Genomic DNA, 19,635 nt, shown 5'->3' on the forward strand with positions numbered 1-19,635 from the left:
GTCGTTTTGTGGAATTGGTTGTGTTCAAGTTGACATTAAGCGTGGCCTGCAAGACTGAAGTAAATGGGACAGCCCGTACATATGTTCCAAATAACAACTAGGCAACTAGGCCCCCCCGACAAAATGTAACCAGGCAGCAGACTGTCACCCAGATAAAAACTAGGATGCATTTGGAGAACACCAAGGATACTATGGTGCAGCGCCCCCAGTACCCAAGCCCATGACACATGCCATACCTGCACCCCTGTATATACGCCTCTAGCCCCAGGAAGATAAAATAAAATCTTCATGGAAACAACCTCAGTGCCACTAGCAAATATTAAAGTGATATCCACAGTAAATTATCTGTCAAATCTCCCGCAGAGTCTCTGTTGCAATGTCAATCTTAATCCTTTCTAGTTACCCAAGAAGCGTGTATTCCACTGCAGCAGCAATCAGGGGCGTAACCAGACTTAACCTGTTGGCGACCACCTCACGCCAATTGGCGTGAATACAGCGGATCCACCAGGACCATTTAACGCCAATTGGCTTAAAGTCTTGGGGCAGAGTTTGCAAAGGATCGAGCAAGTTGATGCATGCGCATCCCCTCTGGAGTGACGGGTCTCCGCTCCGTCATCAGTCTCCCAGCGGCGATCGCAGCTAGGAGACTGTTAGATGGTGAAAGTGCCATCTATTTACATTGTACAGCGCTGTGATCTACGGCATCGCTGTACTAGGGACAGCCATGTCACTCAGCTGTCCCCGGGGAGACTCCGAGAGCAAACAGCTCTCATAGGCTGTAAATTTGTGAAATTAAATTAAAAAAAAACCTAAATACAGCCATTGACATGTCGCCGAGAATAACACGTGAGAGCGGATAGAAATTGTGTTGATGTCTGGTGAACGCAGTTACCGGGTCATTGCAGCAGATTTCAATGCAAGACACCCTACGAGACCACCCATCTCCCATGCTACAGTTAGCAAACTGCTTGCTAAGTTTCCTGAAACTGGTTCAGTGTTGGATTTGCCAAAATGTGGACGCATGAAATCTGTCACTAATGAAGAAACATCAGTGGCTGTCCTAGCTTCATTCAGCAAGAGCCCCCAGCGTAGCACTCGCCGCAAGTCACTGGAGAGTGGCATTAGTCGAGCATCCCTTCGGCGGATATTAGCTACTCACAAATGGCACCCTTACAAACTCCAGCTACTGCAGCATCTCAACCAGGATGACCCAGATCGGCGCACTGACTTTGCAGAATGGGCAAAACAAAAATTGGGACAGGACCCTCAGTTTACGCAGAAGATTTTGTTCAGTGATGAGGCAAACTTTTATGTGAATGGTGAAGTTAAACAAAACCACCGCTATTGGTCTGACACTAATCCACATTGGATAGATCCCCCCAAGACTGTTGGATCAAATAAATTGATGGTATGGTGTGGTATTTGGGGTACAAAGATAGTGGGGCCATTCTTCCTCAATGGAAACCTCAAGGCCACTGGATATGTGAAATTGCTACATGATGGTGTGTTTCCCTCTTTATGCACTGAAGCTGGCACATTCCCTGAGTCTTTCCAGCAAGATGGTGCACCACCACATTATGGGTGTCAGGTCCGAGCATTCCTAGATGAACAGTTTCCTGGAAAGTGGATTGGTTGTCGTGGGCCAGATGAATGGCCCCCAAGGTCTCCCGATCTGACCCCCTTAAACTTTTATCTTTGGGGTCATCTGAAGGCAATTGTCTATGCTGTGAAGATATGAGATGTGCAGCACCTGAAACTACGGATGCTAGAAGCCTGTGCTGGCATTTATCCTGCGGTGTTGCTGTCAGTGTGTGAAGTGTGTGAAGAGTGGGAGAAGAGGGATGCATTGACAAACCAACACAATGGGCAGTACATTGAACACCTTTTATAAGTGGTCAGAAACTTGTAAATAACTCATGAAATAATAAAGTTACGTTAAAACCAAGCACACCATCGTTTTTCTTGTGAAATTACCAATAAGTTTTATGTGTCATATGGCCCTCTTCCTATTGAAAAAACAAAAGTTGGATTAAAAATGGCAGACTTCAAAATGGCCGCCATGGTCACCACCCACCTTGAAAAGTTTCCCCCCCCTCACATATACTAATGTGCCACAAACAGGAAGTTAATATCACCAACCATTCCCATTTTATTAAGGTGAATCCATATAAATGGCCCACCCTGTACCTCTTTTACTAGTACTACCAATACTCCTACTATCACTATTACTATTTTTTCTACTTTTGCTAATACCAATAGTACTACTTACTGTATATTAATACTACTACTGCTGCCATTACTACTACTAATATTGCTAATAATACTAATAATAATGTGAAAACAAATGCTTTCTGGTGTAGTGTTTGAGAAAATGCCACGGGGGCCATCTTGTGTTTTCTTCTCTCGCAGATCCCCCGCAGCCGTCCGTTGTCGTGAACAATTCAATTTCCACTACTTGTCTCAAAGCGATGTGGACGACCCCGCCTGGAAGATTACAAAATTACTCAGTGTATCTATCGGAAACAATATATAACACATATATGCAAAAATATACGAATGACACGGAAGCCGTTTTTGAAGGGCTAAATTCCAGCACGGAATATACGATTGTAGTTTGGAGCAATAGTTATCTGTGCAGCAGCCGCTCCGCTCCAGTGACCGAGGCCACACGTGAGTATGATTCAGGCCTCTATTATTACGGGACAAATATCGCTCAGTGAGCAGTTCTTTTATCATTACATCTATAGACTTATTAATGCCCTTTATATATGCATACTCGTGTGTGTGTAGCAATCATCCCTGCGACCCCGCCATTGCAGGGGGGCCCCTCCTCCTCCCTCTCCCCAACCGCAAGTGCAGCCAATTAGCAAAAACCATCCCTGTTCGCTCACAAAAACAGTGTGCAGGAGTGTGTGTAATTTTTTCCTGCTTCCGGAGGTTGCTTCAGAACACTCCCTGCTGCCATTCCCTCCTAAACACGTGACCTGCATGGTGTTCAGGGACTAATAGGACCACATGCTATCATTTTTGCAGGGGGGGGGGGGCTATTAAGTCTAGTTATGCACCTGTGCATGCTGCTCCTTTTTAAAGAGAACCCGAGGTGTGTTTAAAGAATGTTATCTGCATACAGCGGCTGGATCTGCCTATACAGCCCAGCCTCTGTTGCTATCCCAAACCCCCCTAAGGTCCCCCTGCACTCTGCAAACCCTCATAAATCACAGCCGTGCTGTGAGGCTGTGTTTACATCTGTAGTGTCAGTCTCAGCTGCTACCCCGCCTCCTGCATAGCTCCGGTCCCTGCCCCCGTCCCTTCCCTCCAATCAGCAGGGAGGGAAGGGATGCAGGCGGGGACTGGAGTTCTGCAGGAGGCGGGGAGAGCAGCAGACTGACACTATAGAGATAAACACAGCCAGCTCTGACAAGCTGTTTGTCAGCAGCGTGGCTGTGATTTATGAGGGATTGCAGAGTGCAGGGGGACCTTAGGGGGGTTTGGGATAGCAACAGAGGCTGGGCTGTATAGGCAGATCCAGCCTCTGTATGCAGATAATATTCTTCAAACCCACCTCGGGTTCTCTTTAAAGGAATGCAGGGATGACCCAAGTATCAGCATTTACACTTACCTGGGGCTTCCTCCAGCCCCCCCTCTGGGCCGTGGGCTTCCTGGCTGTTCTCCCGCATGTGTAGCCCTGCCTGCGTTTGACCTTGTTTGCGTTCTGCGCCTGCGCAGTTACAGTCTTATCAAACTACACATGCGCAGAACACTCCTGGTTGGGACCGCGCATCTGCAATGGAGTTAGATTGGTCTAGTCTAGGAGTCACGTCCGATAGGGAGCTAGAGGAAGCCCCAGGTAAGAATATCCTGTTTAATCTCAGGTACACTTCAAATCTTTTTAAATTGGAACTTTGAAAATATTGCAAATTATTGTTTCAGCTGATGATTTTTTGATCATAAGTCCATTTCCAACTGTTGGTTGTCTGTATGGATTATTGATATTTGATTGGTTATTATTGCAAAAGGACACACATCTGTGGACTGCCCCAGGGTGGTAACTGTTTGCAAAATTATGACCCTATAAATATAGAGAATAATATATTGCTGGGCAGCAGTTTGTATGATAAGGTGTCTGATGCTCCATCAAATGCACTTTGCTGTCACTTTAAAAGAGGTGCACTGTCCAAATATTACTTGCCATTTCTTTTACATATTATCTTACTCTTCTTTCTCTATATATATGTTACGGCCAGAACCCGTAGTGTGGCCACTTCTAGTTCTGGCCAGCCACTTCGGGTTCTGGCCGGCCAATGTGCAAAGTGGCCGCTTCGCTGCGGCCAATGCGAGAAATGGAATTATTCCTGTGACATTAATGTATCACAACTTAGTTAATTTAATGCAATTAAGCCGGCGGCAATGTAACAGATGAAGCCGCCGGCTTTTGCTCTACCTCTCTCTCCTCCCCCCCGCCTCTCTCTCCTTCTCTTATGGGCAGCCGGTGGGGACATGCGTGTCCCCGAGAGTCGTTCGTCGCGCCAGGAAAGCAGAGCGGAAAGGCTGCAGACATTGCTTCTATCAGCACCCGCTCCTCACTCTCATCCCCACCAGCTGCCCATAGGAGAGCAAGAGAGGCGGGGGGGGGGGGGGAGGGGGGTTGGGCGAGGAGAGAGAGGCAGAGGAAAAGCCGGCGGCTTCATCTGTTACATTGCCGCCGGCTTAATTGCATTAAATTAACTAAGTTGTGATACATTTGGCCGCTGCGCTGCGGCCTGAAGATACATTAATGTTACAGGAATAATTACATTTCTCACATTGGCCGCAGCGCAGCGGCCACTTCGCACATTGGCCGGCCAGAACCCGAAGTGGCCGGCCAGAATTAGAAGTGACCAAACTTCGGGTTCTGGCCGTAACATATACAAGAAATGAGTGGTATGTAATTACATGTTTCAATTTGTCATGTTTATATTGCCAAATTCCACTTCATAAAACGTTTTGAAAACAAATATTACTTGCCAGAACTTCCTCTAATTAACTGTCCGGTTATAAGGGGTGTGTCCAAGTGTGCAGATGGTGCTATGCTGCCTCTAGTTTATATTGCCAAATTCCACTTCATAAAACGTTTTGAAAACAAATATTACTTACCAGAACTTCCTCTAATTAACTGTCCGGTTATAAGGGGTGTGTGATGTGTGTCCAGGTGTGCAGATGGTGCTATGCTGCCTCTATACTAAATATTTGTCAGTAATTTACTGTAAAAAACACATACAGTATATTAATGTAACATCTGTCCAATGTAATTTGTAATTTCGGGTTAACAGGTCCCTCACAACCAGAACATCTGACTTGCAGCTACATCAGAACACATTTTAGTCTTTCCTGGGAAATGCCAACAGATATGGTCAGTGTGAGCAATGTAACGTATGAAATAAGTTACGGGAACAGTTCTTGGATTGCACAGGACAACGCCACGGGTTTCAGCTTAGCTCCCTGGACTAATAACACTATATACGTGGTAACAATAGGAGTCAGAGGGTACAAGAGTCCACCTGTGGCCATCACCCCAGGGGAATGTGCTAACCTAACTAACTGCACTGATGGAGGTAAGTCCTTAGATGCCTTTAACCACTTTGCGTTTAGATCATTTTGTTTGATTATCCGTTAGTTCGAATATAAAGATTTTTCCAACATGTCCGATCGGATTTTTATTTAAAGAAAACCTGTACTGAAAAAAAGTTCCCCTGGGGGGTACTCACCTCAGTAGGGGGAAGCCTCTGGACCCCATTGAGGCTTCCCCCGTCCTCCTGTGTCCCACGGCGGTCTCGCTGCAGCTCCGGAACGCACAGGCGATAAATCCGACAGCCTGTGCAATATTTACCTTTCCAGGCTCCAGCGGGGGGCGCTTTTTCGGCTCTTCTGACGGAGATAGGTGGAAATAGCTGATCTCCGTCGGGTCCGCTCTACTGCGCAGGTGCAGGAGACTTGCAGGAGACTTGCACCTGCGCAGTAGAGCGGCCCGACGGAGATCGGCTATTTCCACCTATCTCCGTGGGGAGGAGCAGATACTGCGCCTGCACTGGAGCCTGAGAGTTAAAAATATTTACATGGCCGCCGCTCCGGGAGGATTTTCGCCACCGCCGTGGGACCGCGGAGGACGGGGGAAGCCTCAATAGGATCCGGAGGCTTCCCCCACCCAAGATGAGTACCCCCCAGGGGAGTTTTTTTCATGACAGATTTTCTTTAAAAAAAAGAATAATCGATTCTTTTTTCTTGAAAAAAGAATCTTTTGAAATTTCATTCGATTCAATGATTTTAGTCGAATATATGAGTAAATTGAATGTTTTTATTGCACCGTGTATGGGCACCATAAGATTCCTGACAATTTTGGCAATTCAGCTGTGTCGCTATTTACCTCCTTGGCGGTTATCCCGAGCTAGGGTCAGGGCGGAAATCTGCAGCTAAGAGCGGTAATCCCAACCTCTGCCCGGGGTAGCCGCTGGAGGCTGTGTGCAGAGTATAGCGGGCGGCAGGTAGTTCTATATACCTCCCGGGGGATCCCATCAGCCGCCATTCTTCTTCCTCTCCTCCAGGGCTCTGCTTCCTGCTGGTGAGATCTCCGGCTGTCGTCATGACATCAGCTGGCAATTTCACTTTACAGTTGCAGTGCCACCCGGAGGATGGAGGTGGAACTGCAGCGCTGGAGCCAGGGAGGTGAGTGATTGCAGATCTCCCTGGCAGTATGATTTTTTCCAGATTTTAGGGTCTGAAAGGGTGCAAAAAAATTGTACCACTTTTAGACCCTAAAATCTGGAAAGAATCAGAACGCCAAGGGGGTTAATACAGCAATAACTTTTTTTTATAATTTATGCCATCAAAGTGATGTATATATTGTTTTTTATTCAGGACAATATAGGACTTCTTTGGGTAATATTTTTTTTCCAGTGATTATTTAATTTTATAGTCATTTTACAGGAGAAAAATAGGCAACATGCTAAATTTGAATGCAATACACTCAAGAAGCAAATGCTCATAATCTGCCATTTTATATGGTCCACAAACAGACCGTCAGCCAGACAAGTGTAAAGGTGTATACACCTGTGTCTGCAGTACCAGATCTAGCAGGAATTGCATAAGTTCAGCAACATTCAGGTGAGAGGGTTCGGTCATACAGAATCATAGACGATGTCACCAGCAGGGGGCAACACACGCAGGTAGCCTCTAACTTCGCACCCCTCCCTAACCACTTACCCAATTCTGCATACTGGAAGCTGCAAAACAGAAATGTAAAACCACAAACACTGGTGCACTGGCTGTGAATGAGCATTCAGGGCTCGCTCACACCTAAGCGGGAATCGCACAATTCCTGCTAACCTCAAACCGCTAGTCCTATTGTACCCTATGGCAGTGTTCTCACTGCCACGATCATGGGCATTATCGCTAATCACAAACGCTTTACCTGCAGCGGTGTTCCGGCAATTCTGAAGCGATCGCGATTAGCATGTATAGAACCGCTAATCGCAGTCGCTCCCAAAACGCTAATTCGTCTAGTGATTTTTCCACGTTTATCGCGGCAAAATCACTCCCACAAAATGCAAGCGGTAATCGCAGTCGCAGTCACAAACGCTGAGCGATTTTCTGGAGTTTTCCAGTGTTTTTTCCTAGAGATTTTCCAGCGATTTTTTTTTTTACTGTTAAGAAAGCGTTTTTTCAGCGATTAGCATTTTGCGATTTCTAGTTCAATAAGCTGTGTCTGTCTTCCATAAACAGGAAATGACATCAGCGCAGTGTTTTGTGGGTAAACTGCAAGGTTTGATGGGTAAAATCGCTGGAAGAACTCTGTTGATTGTGAATAGCCAAGAGCTTGCAGAGCGATTTATCAGCTCTCCTATACGTAACATTGAAACGCTAATCGGTCAGAATCGCTCAGAAAATGCTCCAGGGCAATGTGTTTGTGTTTCAACAAATCACAAATCGCTTACATGAGAACACTTCCATACACTTTTTAATGTACAAGCATTTTTCAAAACACTAGCGATTTTCAGCAATGCTGAAATCACTTGTAAAGCGCACGCGTGTGAATGGGCCCTACTTCTCGTGTGTTTTGCATTCAGCATTATATAGAGGCAGTGTGGGTGAATCCCCTGGAGGTGGCAGCACCGGGGCTCACCTGCCCTCCCCCTCTTGGTGCCACATTGGGATTTGGGGGTCCTGTGTGGTGGCAGAGCCCGGGGGCCCTCGTCTGCCAGGTGCACCAGTGTTTGTTTTTAAAATGCAAAATGTATAAATTTTTTTTCATGTATCGCTCTTCCTAATTTTCACATGATACGTGCCACTGTTTTAAAGTGTAACTGTCGGGCATAAAATCAAAAATCTATTTTTTATTTTTATCTGGTACACATGTAATGAGGATGCTAATCAGGTAATGCAAAAGTTAAAATCTCTATTACTTTTCTTGTTGATGAATGATCATTCCCCAGTTTACTTGACTCTTATTTGGTACACACAAAATTTGGTACAAAAAAAGGAAGTTGCAGGGCATGCTGGGTTGTCATATTTTGCTTCTATACTTCTACTTCTCTACTAGAGAAGCAAAAAAGGACAACCCAGCATGCCCTGCAACTTCCTTTTTGCGTACCAAATTTTGTGAAATTCTGCAGGGGGATTTTCAGGTGTCTGCTGCCCACATTACGATTTTCAGGTGTCAGCTGCCCATATTATGATTTTCAGGTGTCTGCTGCCCACATTGCGATTTTCTGGTCACTGCTGCCCACATTACGATTTTCAGGTGTCTGCTGCCCACATTGCGATTTTCTGGTGTCTGCTGCCCACATTACGATTTTCAGGTGTCTGCTGCCCACATTACGATTTTCAGGTGTCTGCTGCCCACATTACGATTTTCAGGTGTCTGCTGCCCACATTGCGATTTTCTGGTCACTGCTGCCCACATTACGATTTTCAGGTGTCTGCTGCCCACATTACGATTTTCAGGTGTCTGCTGCCCACATTACGATTTTCAGGTGTCTGCTGCCCACATTGCGATTTTCTGGTCACTGCTGCCCACATTACGATTTTCAGGTGTCTGCTGCCCACATTACGATTTTCTGGTGACTGCTGCCCACATTACGATTTTCAGGTGTCTGCTGCCCACATTACGATTTTCAGGTGTCTGCTGCCCACATTGCGATTTTCAGGTGCCTGCTGTCCACATTACGATTTTCTGGTGTCTGCTGCCCACATTACGATTTTCAGGTGTCTGCTGCCCACATTACGATTTTCAGGTGTCTGCTGCCCACATTACGATTTTCAGGTGTCTGCTGCCCACATTGCGATTTTCAGGTGTCTGCTGCCCACATTGCGATTTTCTGGTCACTGCTGCCCACATTACGATTTTCAGGTGTCTGCTGCCCACATTACGATTTTCTGGTCTCTGCTGCACACATTACGATTTTCAGGTGTCTGCTGCCCACATTACGATTTTCAGGTGTCTGCTGCCCACATTGCGATTTTCTGGTGTCTGCTGCCCACATTACGATTTTCAGGTGTCTGCTGCCCACATTGCGGTTTTCAGGTGTCTGCTGCCCACATTGCGATTTTCTGGTGCCTGCTGCCCACATTACGATTTTCAGGTGTCTGCTGCCCACATTACGATTTTCAGGTGTCTGCTGCCCACATTGTGATTTTCAGGTGCCTGCTGCCCACATTACGATTTTCAGGTGACTGCTGCCCACATTGTGATTTTCAGGTGTCTGCTGCCCACATTACGATTTTCAGGTGTCTGCTGCCCACATTACGATTTTCAGGTGTCTGCTGCCCACATTGTGATTTTCAGGTGTCTGCTGCCCACATTGTGATTTTCAGGTGTCTGCTGCCCACATTACGATTTTCAGGTGTCTGCTGCCCACATTGCGATTTTCAGGTGTCTGCTGCCCACATTGCGATTTTCTGGTGTCTGCTGCCCACATTACGATTTTCTGGTGTCTGCTGCCCACATTGCGATTTTCTGGTCACTGCTGCCCACATTGCGATTTTCTGGTGTCTGCTGCCCACATTACGATTTTCAGGTGTCTGCTGCCCACATTGCGATTTTCAGGTGTCTGCTGCCCACATTGCGATTTTCTGGTGACTGCTGCCCACATTAGGATTTTCTGGTGTCTGCTGCCCACATTACGATTTTCTGGTCACTGCTGCCCACATTGCGATTTTCTGGTGTCTGCTGCCCACATTACGATTTTCAGGTGTCTGCTGCCCACATTACGATTTTCAGGTGTCTGCTGCCCACATTACGATTTTCTGGTGTTTGCTGCCCACATTAGGATTTTCTGGTGACTGCTGCCCACATTGCGATTTTCTGGTGACTGCTGCCCACATTGCGATTTTCTGGTGACTGCTGCCCACATAAGGATTTTCTGGTGACTGCTGCCCACATTAGGATTTTCTGGTGTGTGCTGCCCACATTATGATATTCTGGTGACTGACTGCTGCCCACATTAGGATTTTCTGGTGACTGCTGCCCACATTACGATATTCTGGTGACTGCTGCCCACATTAGGATTTTCTGGTGACTGATGCCCACATTGCGATTTTCTGGTGACTGCTGCCCACATTGCGATTTTCTGGTGACTGCTGCCCACATGGCGATTTTCTGGTGACTGCTGCCCACATGGCGATTTTCTGGTGACTGCTGCCCACATGGCGATTTTCTGGTGACTGCTGCCCACATTGCGATTTTCTGGTGAACTCTGCCCACATTACGATTTTCTGTCCCACATTACGATATTCTGGTGAACGCTGCCCACATTACGATTGTCTGGTGAATGCTGTCCACGTTACAATTTTCTGGTGACTGGTGCCCACATTACGATTTTCTGGCCCACATTACGATTGTCTGGTAAAATGCTGCCCACTTTACAATTAATTTACAGTGAAACACCCCATTACGCCCCATTACGATTATTTGGCACCTATGGGGGGGGGGGGGGGCCCATCCAAATATTCGCAGGGGGGCCCAGTGATTTCTAGTTACGCCCCTGTATACATGCCATATTTTATCACTAGTTGATACTATACATGCCATATTTTATCACTAGTTAATACTATACATGCCATATTTTATCACTAGTTGATACTATACATGCCATATTTTATCACTAGTTGATACTATACATGCCATATTTTATCACTAGTTAATACTATACATGCCATATTTTATCACTAGTTGATACTATACATGCCATATTTTATCACTAGTTGATACTATACATGCCATATTTTATCACTAGTTGATACTATACATGCCATATTTTATCACTAGTTGGGCATGTAGTGCACCATTGTCCCCAGCCTGTGCGTCTCTAGCGATTGGACTGCAGTGCTGTACTGTTAAATTGCTAGGCTACAGCACAGCAATTCATCTATACAGTGTTGGGTCCTCGATAGTGTTGGGCGAACAGTGTTCGCCACTGTTCGGGTTCTGCAGAACATCACCCTGTTCGGGTGATGTTCGAGTTCGGCCGAACACCTGACGGTGCTCGGCCAAACCGTTCGGCCATATGGCCGAACTAAGAGCGCATGGCCGAACGTTCCCCGAACGTTCGGCTAGCGCTGTGATTGGCCGAACGGGTCACGTGGTTCGGACCCGAACGCGCTCTGATTGGCCGAACTGTCACGTGGTTCGGGTAAATAAATACCCGAACCACGTCATATCTCCGCCATTTGTCTGTGGGTTTAGCTTTGGGTAGGCAGGCAGGGTAGTTCGCGCTCCAGCCACGCTAGCCAGGGTCCCCCCTGTCATTGTGTCACTGCTGGGAACAGTAGTACACCGCTTGCTCAGCCACACTATATAGCATTCTGTTTACTGCCACTCTGTGTACCTCGCTCAGCCACACTATATAGCATTCTGTTTACTGCCACTCTGTGTCTGCTGGGAATAGTAGTACACCGCTTGCTCAGCCACACTATATAGCATTCTGTTTACTGCCACTCTGTGTACCTCGCTCAGCCACACTATATAGCATTCTGTTTACTGCCACTCTGTGTCTGCTGGGAATAGTGGTACACCGCTCGCTCAGCCACACTATATAGCATTCTGTTCACTGTTCTGTGTCTGCTTGGAATAGTGGTACACCGCTCGCTCAGCCACACTATATAGCATTCTGTTTACTGTTCTGTGTCTGCTGGGAATAGTGGTACACCGCTCGCTCAGCCACACTATATAGCATTCTGTTTACTGTTCTGTGTCTGCTGGGAATAGTGGTACACCGCTCGCTCAGCCACACTATATAGCATTCTGTTCACTGTTCTGTGTCTGCTGGGAATAGTGGTACACCGCTCGCTCAGCCACACTATATAGCATTCTGTTCACTGTTCTGTGTCTGCTGGGAATAGTGGTACACCGCTCGCTCAGCCACACTATATAGCATTCTGTTTACTGTTCTGTGTCTGCTGGGAATAGTGGTACACCGCTCGCTCAGCCACACTATATAGCATTCTGTTCACTGTTCTGTGTCTGCTGGGAATAGTGGTACACCGCTCGCTCAGCCACACTATATAGCATTCTGTTCACTGTTCTGTGTCTGCTGGGAATAGTGGTACACCGCTCGCTCAGCCACACTATATAGCATTCTGTTTACTGTTCTGTGTCTGCTGGGAATAGTGGTACACCGCTCGCTCAGCCACACTATATAGCATTCTGTTTACTGTTCTGTGTCTGCTGGGAATAGTGGTACACCGCTCGCTCAGCCACACTATATAGCATTCTGTTTACTGTTCTGTGTCTGCTGGGAACAGTAGTACACCGCTCGCTCAGCCAGAGTATATAGCATTGTGTTTACTGCCACTCTGTGTACACCGCTCAGCCAGACTATATACCATTGTTTACTGACACTCTGTGTACACCGCTCAGCCAGACTATATACCATTGTTTACTGACACTCTGTGTACACCGCTCAGCCAGACTATATACCATTGTTTACTGCCACTCTGATTCTGCTGGGAACAGTAGTACACCGCTCGCTCAGCCAGACTATATACCATTGTTTACTGACACTCTGTGTACACCGCTCAGCCAGACTATATACCATTGTTTACTGCCACTCTGATTCTGCTGGGAACAGTAGTACACCGCTCGCTCAGCCATACTATATACCATTGTTTACTGACACTATATAGCAGACTATATAGCATTGTGTGTACACCGCTCAGCCAGACTATATACCATTGTTTACTGACACTCTGTGTACACCGCTCAGCCAGACTATATACCATTGTTTACTGCCACTCTGATTCTGCTGGGAACAGTAGTACACCGCTCGCTCAGCCAGACTATATACCATTGTTTACTGACACTCTGTGTACACCGCTCAGCCAGACTATATACCATTGTTTACTGCCACTCTGATTCTGCTGGGAACAGTAGTACACCGCTCGCTCAGCCAGACTATATAGCATTGTGTTTACTGCCACTCTGTGTACACCGCTCAGCCACACTATATAGCATTGCGTACTCTGCCAGTCAGTGTGTATATTGCTGGGATCAGTAATACTCCACTCACCGTCAACCACTATATGAGCTCAACATGAGTTCCCCAGAGACCTCCGCTGTGAGCAGCACTCCCAACAACAGCAACAGCCAACGCCCCACGCAAGCTATAACATCCACCCCAGCAGCCAGTGGTCAGCAGCAGCCCTCCCCGGAGGAGAACGTTGTGTCCATCAGTCCGTCGCCAGAGCGATTAATGAGGGCTGCCATTGAGGAGATGATGGGGCCTGATGTGGAGGAGGAGGTCTGGCTCAGGCCAGCATCCCAAGTTAATGTTGAGGACGATGAGGGGTCTGTGTCTGGGGATGTTGGGGTGGCAAAGGTGGTGGGTGGGTCAGACTCAGGAGAAGAGTTGTATGATGAGGATGATGATCGGGACCATCTGTATGTGCCTCAGAGTCCGACCCCGGAAAACATGTTGTATCGTGTGTTTAGGTACTAAAATCTGCGTTCCCTCCCAGTAGTGTTGGGCGAACAGTGTTTGCCACTGTTCGGGTTCTGCAGAACATCACCCTGTTCGGGGTGACTATATAGCAGACTATATAGCATTGTGTTTAATGCCACTCTGTGTACACGGCTCAGCCACACTATATAGCATTGTGTTTACTTCCACTCTGTGTCTGCTGGGAACAGTAGTACACCGCTCACCCGCCACTGTATAGCATTGTGCTCTGTGTCACTGCTGACAATAGTGGTACACCGCTCACCCACCACTGTATAGCATTTCTGTACTGCCACTGTACTGCTGCCAGTCAGCGTGTACTTTAAGGATAAGTGAAATGAGGAAGAAATCCGGTGAAAGAGGGAGGGGCAAGGGAAGAGGTGTTTCCCCTGACGGTTCACGTACAGGCCACAGGGGAGCACCCAAGAAAACCCACTCAATACTGCCCATGTTGTCCAGGACAACAACCCTCACAGATCCAAAAGAACAGGACCAGATAATTACTTGGATGACCTCTCAAGCGTCCAGCAGTGGGTTAAGCAGCACCAGCACATCACGCACGAGGTCCGAGTCCTCAGCCAGTTAAAGTCTGGGCTTTCTTTGAAGACTGCACTGAGGATGTTACCATGGCGATTTGCAAGGTGTGCAAGACCCGCCTGAGCAGGGGGAAAAGTATTAACAACCTCTCCACCACCAGCATGAGCCGCCACATTCTATCCAAACATCCCACTCTGTGGGCAAACGCGGCAGGACAGGGTACCACCAGCAACACTGCCTCCCTTGGGTTCACCAGACTCACCACCAGACCCGCCTCAGCAGCAGCAGTAGCCCAGCCATTGCGTGGTTCACAACATTCACAAACATCAGACGATGCTGACACTGTCACTTTCCGGACTAGTGCTCTTGAGGTCTCCCAGTGTTCATCAAACACAACAACCAACAGCCCTTCGGTGTGCAGCGCTACGGTTGAGTTGTCTGTCTCTGAGATGTTTGAGCACAAGAGGAAATTGCCAGCAAATGACCCCCGGGCCGTGGCAGTAACAGCCAGCCAGCATAGCCAAGCTTCTGGCCTGCGAAATGCTGCCATATCGAGTGGTGGAGACAAACAGCTTCAAGGGCATGATGTCAGTGGCCATCCCACGTTACGTGGTTCCCAGCCGCTACCACTTTGCGCGCTCTGCAGTGCCTGAGTTGCATGAGCACGTGGTCAGCTAAATAACCCGAAGCTTGAAGAATGCCGTTGCCTGCAAGGTTCACCTCAGCACTGACACCTGGACGAGTGCGTTCGGCCAGGGTCGATACATCTCCCTTACCGCGCACTGGGTGAACCTTGTGGAGCCTGGCAGCGATTCCTCACCTGCTACGGCGCGGGTGTTGCCCACGCCGCAAACAGCTGGATAACAACAGCAGCACCTACCTCTCTGACTCCTTCTCCTCCAACGCATCTCAAAGCTGTACCTCATCCGGAAATGCTAACCCAGCACCAGCAGCAGTAGGATCGTGGAAGCAGTGCAGCACAGCTGTTGGCATGCGTCAGCAAGCGTTGCTGAAGCTGATCTGCCTTGGGGATAAGCAGCACACAGGGGAGGAAATTTGGAGGGGAATAAAGGAACAGACGGATTTGTGGCTGGCACCGCTGGACCTGAAACCGGGCATGAAGCTAGACACCTGGCACGAACTGGCAATGTACGCAATAGAGGTGCTGGCTTGCCCGGCAGCCAGCGTTATGTCGGAACGCTGTTTCAGTGCTGCCGGAGGCATCATCACAGATCGGCGTATCCGCCTCTCCACAGAAAATGCAGACCGTCTGACTCAAATTAAAATGAATCAATCCTGGATTGGAAACGACTACGCAACACTCCTGGACCCCAACCAAGTAACATGACCGATGAACATCTGGGATGGTTTAGCGTTTCCGGTCCCTGTTTATTGAACCTCTCATCTGTATTACATTTATGACTGCATGGCGGCAAAAAGCATTGCTGCTATATCCGCACGCTTTTTGTCCTCATGCAAGGCCTGGGTTGTTGTGTCTCACAAAGCGTGGCCTTCTCCTCCTGCGCCTCCTCCTGTTCCATCACGTGTGCTGCTGCTGCTGCTGCTGCTGCTGGGTTACCGTTGCCGGTCCCTGTTTATGGAACCTCTTATCTTTATTACATTTATGACTACATGGCGGTACAAAGCATGCTATCCGCACGCTTTTTGTCCTCATGCAAGGCCTGGGTTGTTGTGTCTCACAAAGCGTGGCCTTCTCCTCCTGCGCCTCCTCCTGTTCCATCACGTGTGCTGCTGCTGCTGCTGCTGCCGCTGGGTTACCGTTGCCGGTCCCTGTTTATGGAACCTCTTATCTTTATTACATTTATGACTACATGGCGGTACAAAGCATGCTATCCGCACGCTTTTTGTCCTCATGCAAGGCCTGGGTTGTTGTGTCTCACAAAGCGTGGCCTTCTCCTCCTGCGCCTCCTCCTGTTCCATCACGTGTGCTGCTGCTGGGTTAGCGTTGCCGCGTGGTCCCTGTTTATTGAACCACTTATCTTTATTACATTTATGACTGCATGGTGGTACAAAGCATGCTATCCGCACGCTTCTTGTCCTCATGCAAGGCCTGGGTTGTTGTGTCTCAAAGCGTGGCCTTCTCCTCCTGCGCCACCCTCCTCCTGTTCCATCACGTGTGCTGCTGCTGGGTTAGCATTACCGGTCCCTTTTCCTGGAACCTCTTATATGTATTACTTTTATGACTGCATGCCGACAAAAAGCATGTTACCTGTGCAAAGAAAACAGACATTTCCCGCATTTAAAAGACAGTTTTCCCTTTGAAACTTTAAAATCGATTTTCTCAAAAACTATAAGCTCTTTTTGCTAAATTTTTTTTCCCTCTTGTACCCACTCCCAAGGTGCACATACCCTGTAAATTTGGGGTATGTAGCATGTAAGGAGGCTTTACAAACCACAAAAGTTCGGGTCCCCATTGACTTCCATTATGTTCGGAGTTCGGGTCGAACACCCGAACATCGCGGCCATGTTCGGCCTGTTCGGCCCGAACCCGAACATCTAGATGTTCGCCCAACACTAGTCCTCGAACAGGTGCCCTAATGATCACATCTGATTGTTACAGGCAGAAGCCATAACAGCTGTCCACGAATCTTAAGGCCGAGTATAGGTGATATAAGGGGTTAATTAGTTAAGTAGGGGTTACCCTTCACTACAGGGAAACATTTTTTTTTATGTGAGACTGTCACTTTAGCTTTAAAGGAATAGTTTTGCTAAACTTGCTTTTTTTAATCTTCTCATGAATGATTGCTGCTATGGCAAAAATCATTGACTACTGTATGGGTACACGAGCGTGCCTAAGCCACAACTTGCATGCAATTTACCTTCAGTTCCACTATTTGCTTAATTTTGCACTCAGTTACACACTAATGGAGAATGCTCACTTCCAAAATGGTTTACATGCAAAGTCATTACGTACTAAACCCCTTCACCACAATGAGGTCCACTTTAGTTGAAAGGGGCCCTACCACTTATATTTGACTTGGAAGCCAACTTACCTGTGGGATTTAAAAAATACACAGAGATGCGCAATGCAGGCAGGGCCCGGCACTAATTACACAAAGACAGATGGTCAGTATACAAGATAGGTAATGTAGGTACAATGCACAAATGGAGCAGAGAAGGGAGAAAGTCACTGAGTCCATTCGGAAGTAAAGTAGCATGGCGCCAAGGGGTCAAGCACAGGTAGTAAATATGGGGTACAAGTGCCCAGCCACACAGGCTTACAATCTAAGAGGAGGAGGAGAAACAGGACACACCAGGTTGAAGGTGGTGACATGTCTATTCAGAGGCAGTGTCTAGGATGAAGAAGATGGTGGGTAAGTAAGGATGAACAGGCGGGTCTTTAGAGCATGCCTCAACGAGTTGAAGGTGGGGGTGAGCCTAATGGGGGGTGTAAAGGAGTCTCAGAGAGTAGGGGCTGCTCTGTAGAAGTCCTGGAGCCTTGCATTTAAACAGGTAATGTGTGGGATGGACATTCGTAGAATGTTGAAGGAGTGAAGAGCGTGAATATTTTGTATGAGATCTGAGAGGAGGATTGGTGGCAGTGGCATAGCAATAGAGGATGCAGAGGTTGCGACTGCTCTGGGGCCCCTGGACCAGAGGGACCAACTAGGGGCCCTCCTTCATCCATCTCATTAACTTTTCCTTGGTGCTATGCTGGTAATGAACACCTCTATATGTGCATTGAATAGTGGTAATCCTTACCAAACTGTTTCCTTACTCTGAATAGGGCTGCTAGTAATTGAAATTTAGAGTAGCACTTCCTGCCAATGAGGGGTGGGGGGGGGGGTGTTAACTTACCTATGCAGTCGCGTGCAGCCGTTGCGCTCCACTCGCGTTCCACATCACTTCCATGCTTCCCTCTTCTGGTTTGAAGGAGGAAGCATGGGAATGACGTGAAAAGCGATGTGGAACGTGAGTGGAGCACATCGGCTATGGTGGCGGCGTGGGTAAGTTAACCCCCCCCCTCTCAGGAAGTGCTGCTCATAATTTCAATTGTGAGCAACCCTAACTCTAAATACACTTCTCTGACACTGCAGCTGTCCTTGGTAGGTTTTGGGGCTGCATATCAATAGAAGGCTTGGGGTCCCCGGGAGTAATATTTTCACTGGGGCCCCAAGCTCCTTAGTTACGCCACTGTTTGGTGAATGGACTTACTGTATATACCGGGCAGAGTAGTTTGAGTTTCACCCTGAAGAGGATAGGAATCCAGTGAAGGGTTTTGCAGAGTGAAGCAGCTGACGATGAGTATTGGGAGGACAGGAAGGGTTTAGCAGCCACATTCATGATGGACTGTAGGGGTTCATTTAATTTCATTCCTATCATTTCAGTTCCTGCTTACATCACGCTGGACAATTACAAATTACCGGATGTCCTGGGAGTGTCGTGGCAAACACCAACCGGAAGTGCCGACTTTTATACCGTCCGTCTATCGGGAGAGGTAAACGGCACGCTAAACACTAGCTTACCACATCTAAACTTTACGGGATTGCTGCCGGGCAGGGAATATGCAGTCACAATAGAGTCTGCCAGGGGGCGCTGTGTCCAGACATCGCTGGTGATAAGAGAAGCCACATGTGAGTAATTCTTAGGTCATGTTATTTTTCTCAGTGTCCAGAAACTCTTCTAGTTGTGTGTTTTCTTTAGATATGTATGCCTATTGTATTTAGAGGCTTGCATTTTTTTATATCTTATTTGTTATATTTGCTTGCTACTAATAACTAGTACTGCTGTAATATGTATTCATGGCCACTTGTCACTAGGGGGCAGTGTGAGACAATAACAGAGTACTTCTGCTTTCAGTTTCTGTATTTTCTGCTAGCAGAGAGAGATCAAAGCATTCCAAGAATTAACAGCACAAGTACTGCTGACTGAGGTCCAAAGCAGTGCACTTATCTCAAATGAGATAACTCTATTGAAGCTGCTAAGGGGTTATAAAAGAAAATACAGTATTAAGTGTTTATGGGCCTCCCAAAACTGAATTTGAAGAACTTGCATGTTTACATGTTGCCCTCAAAGCCACGTAAAATTAGCCCTTCCAACCATGGTACATATTTTCACCTTTCATTGTAGAACCAAAGAAACTACCAGAATTTTTTTCCCCTTGATTTGA

The 19,635-nt window shown here is 47.4% G+C and overlaps 1 protein-coding gene across 1 annotated transcript in view; it reads left to right on the forward strand.

The window, feature by feature from the left end:
• LOC137537990 (receptor-type tyrosine-protein phosphatase eta-like) overlaps positions 1–19,635 on the forward strand; it is a 150,307-nt gene that overhangs the window by 41,155 nt on the left and 89,517 nt on the right. The window contains exons 8-10 of the mRNA XM_068259909.1: positions 2,410–2,670; positions 5,310–5,591; positions 18,854–19,099. Of these exons, the coding sequence (XP_068116010.1) occupies positions 2,410–2,670; positions 5,310–5,591; positions 18,854–19,099 (789 nt within the window). The remainder of the gene's footprint in view (positions 1–2,409; positions 2,671–5,309; positions 5,592–18,853; positions 19,100–19,635) is intronic.

The sequence above is a fragment of the Hyperolius riggenbachi genome, chromosome 11 (genome assembly GCF_040937935.1).
Source record: "Hyperolius riggenbachi isolate aHypRig1 chromosome 11, aHypRig1.pri, whole genome shotgun sequence".
Classification (NCBI taxonomy): Eukaryota; Metazoa; Chordata; class Amphibia; order Anura; family Hyperoliidae; genus Hyperolius; species Hyperolius riggenbachi.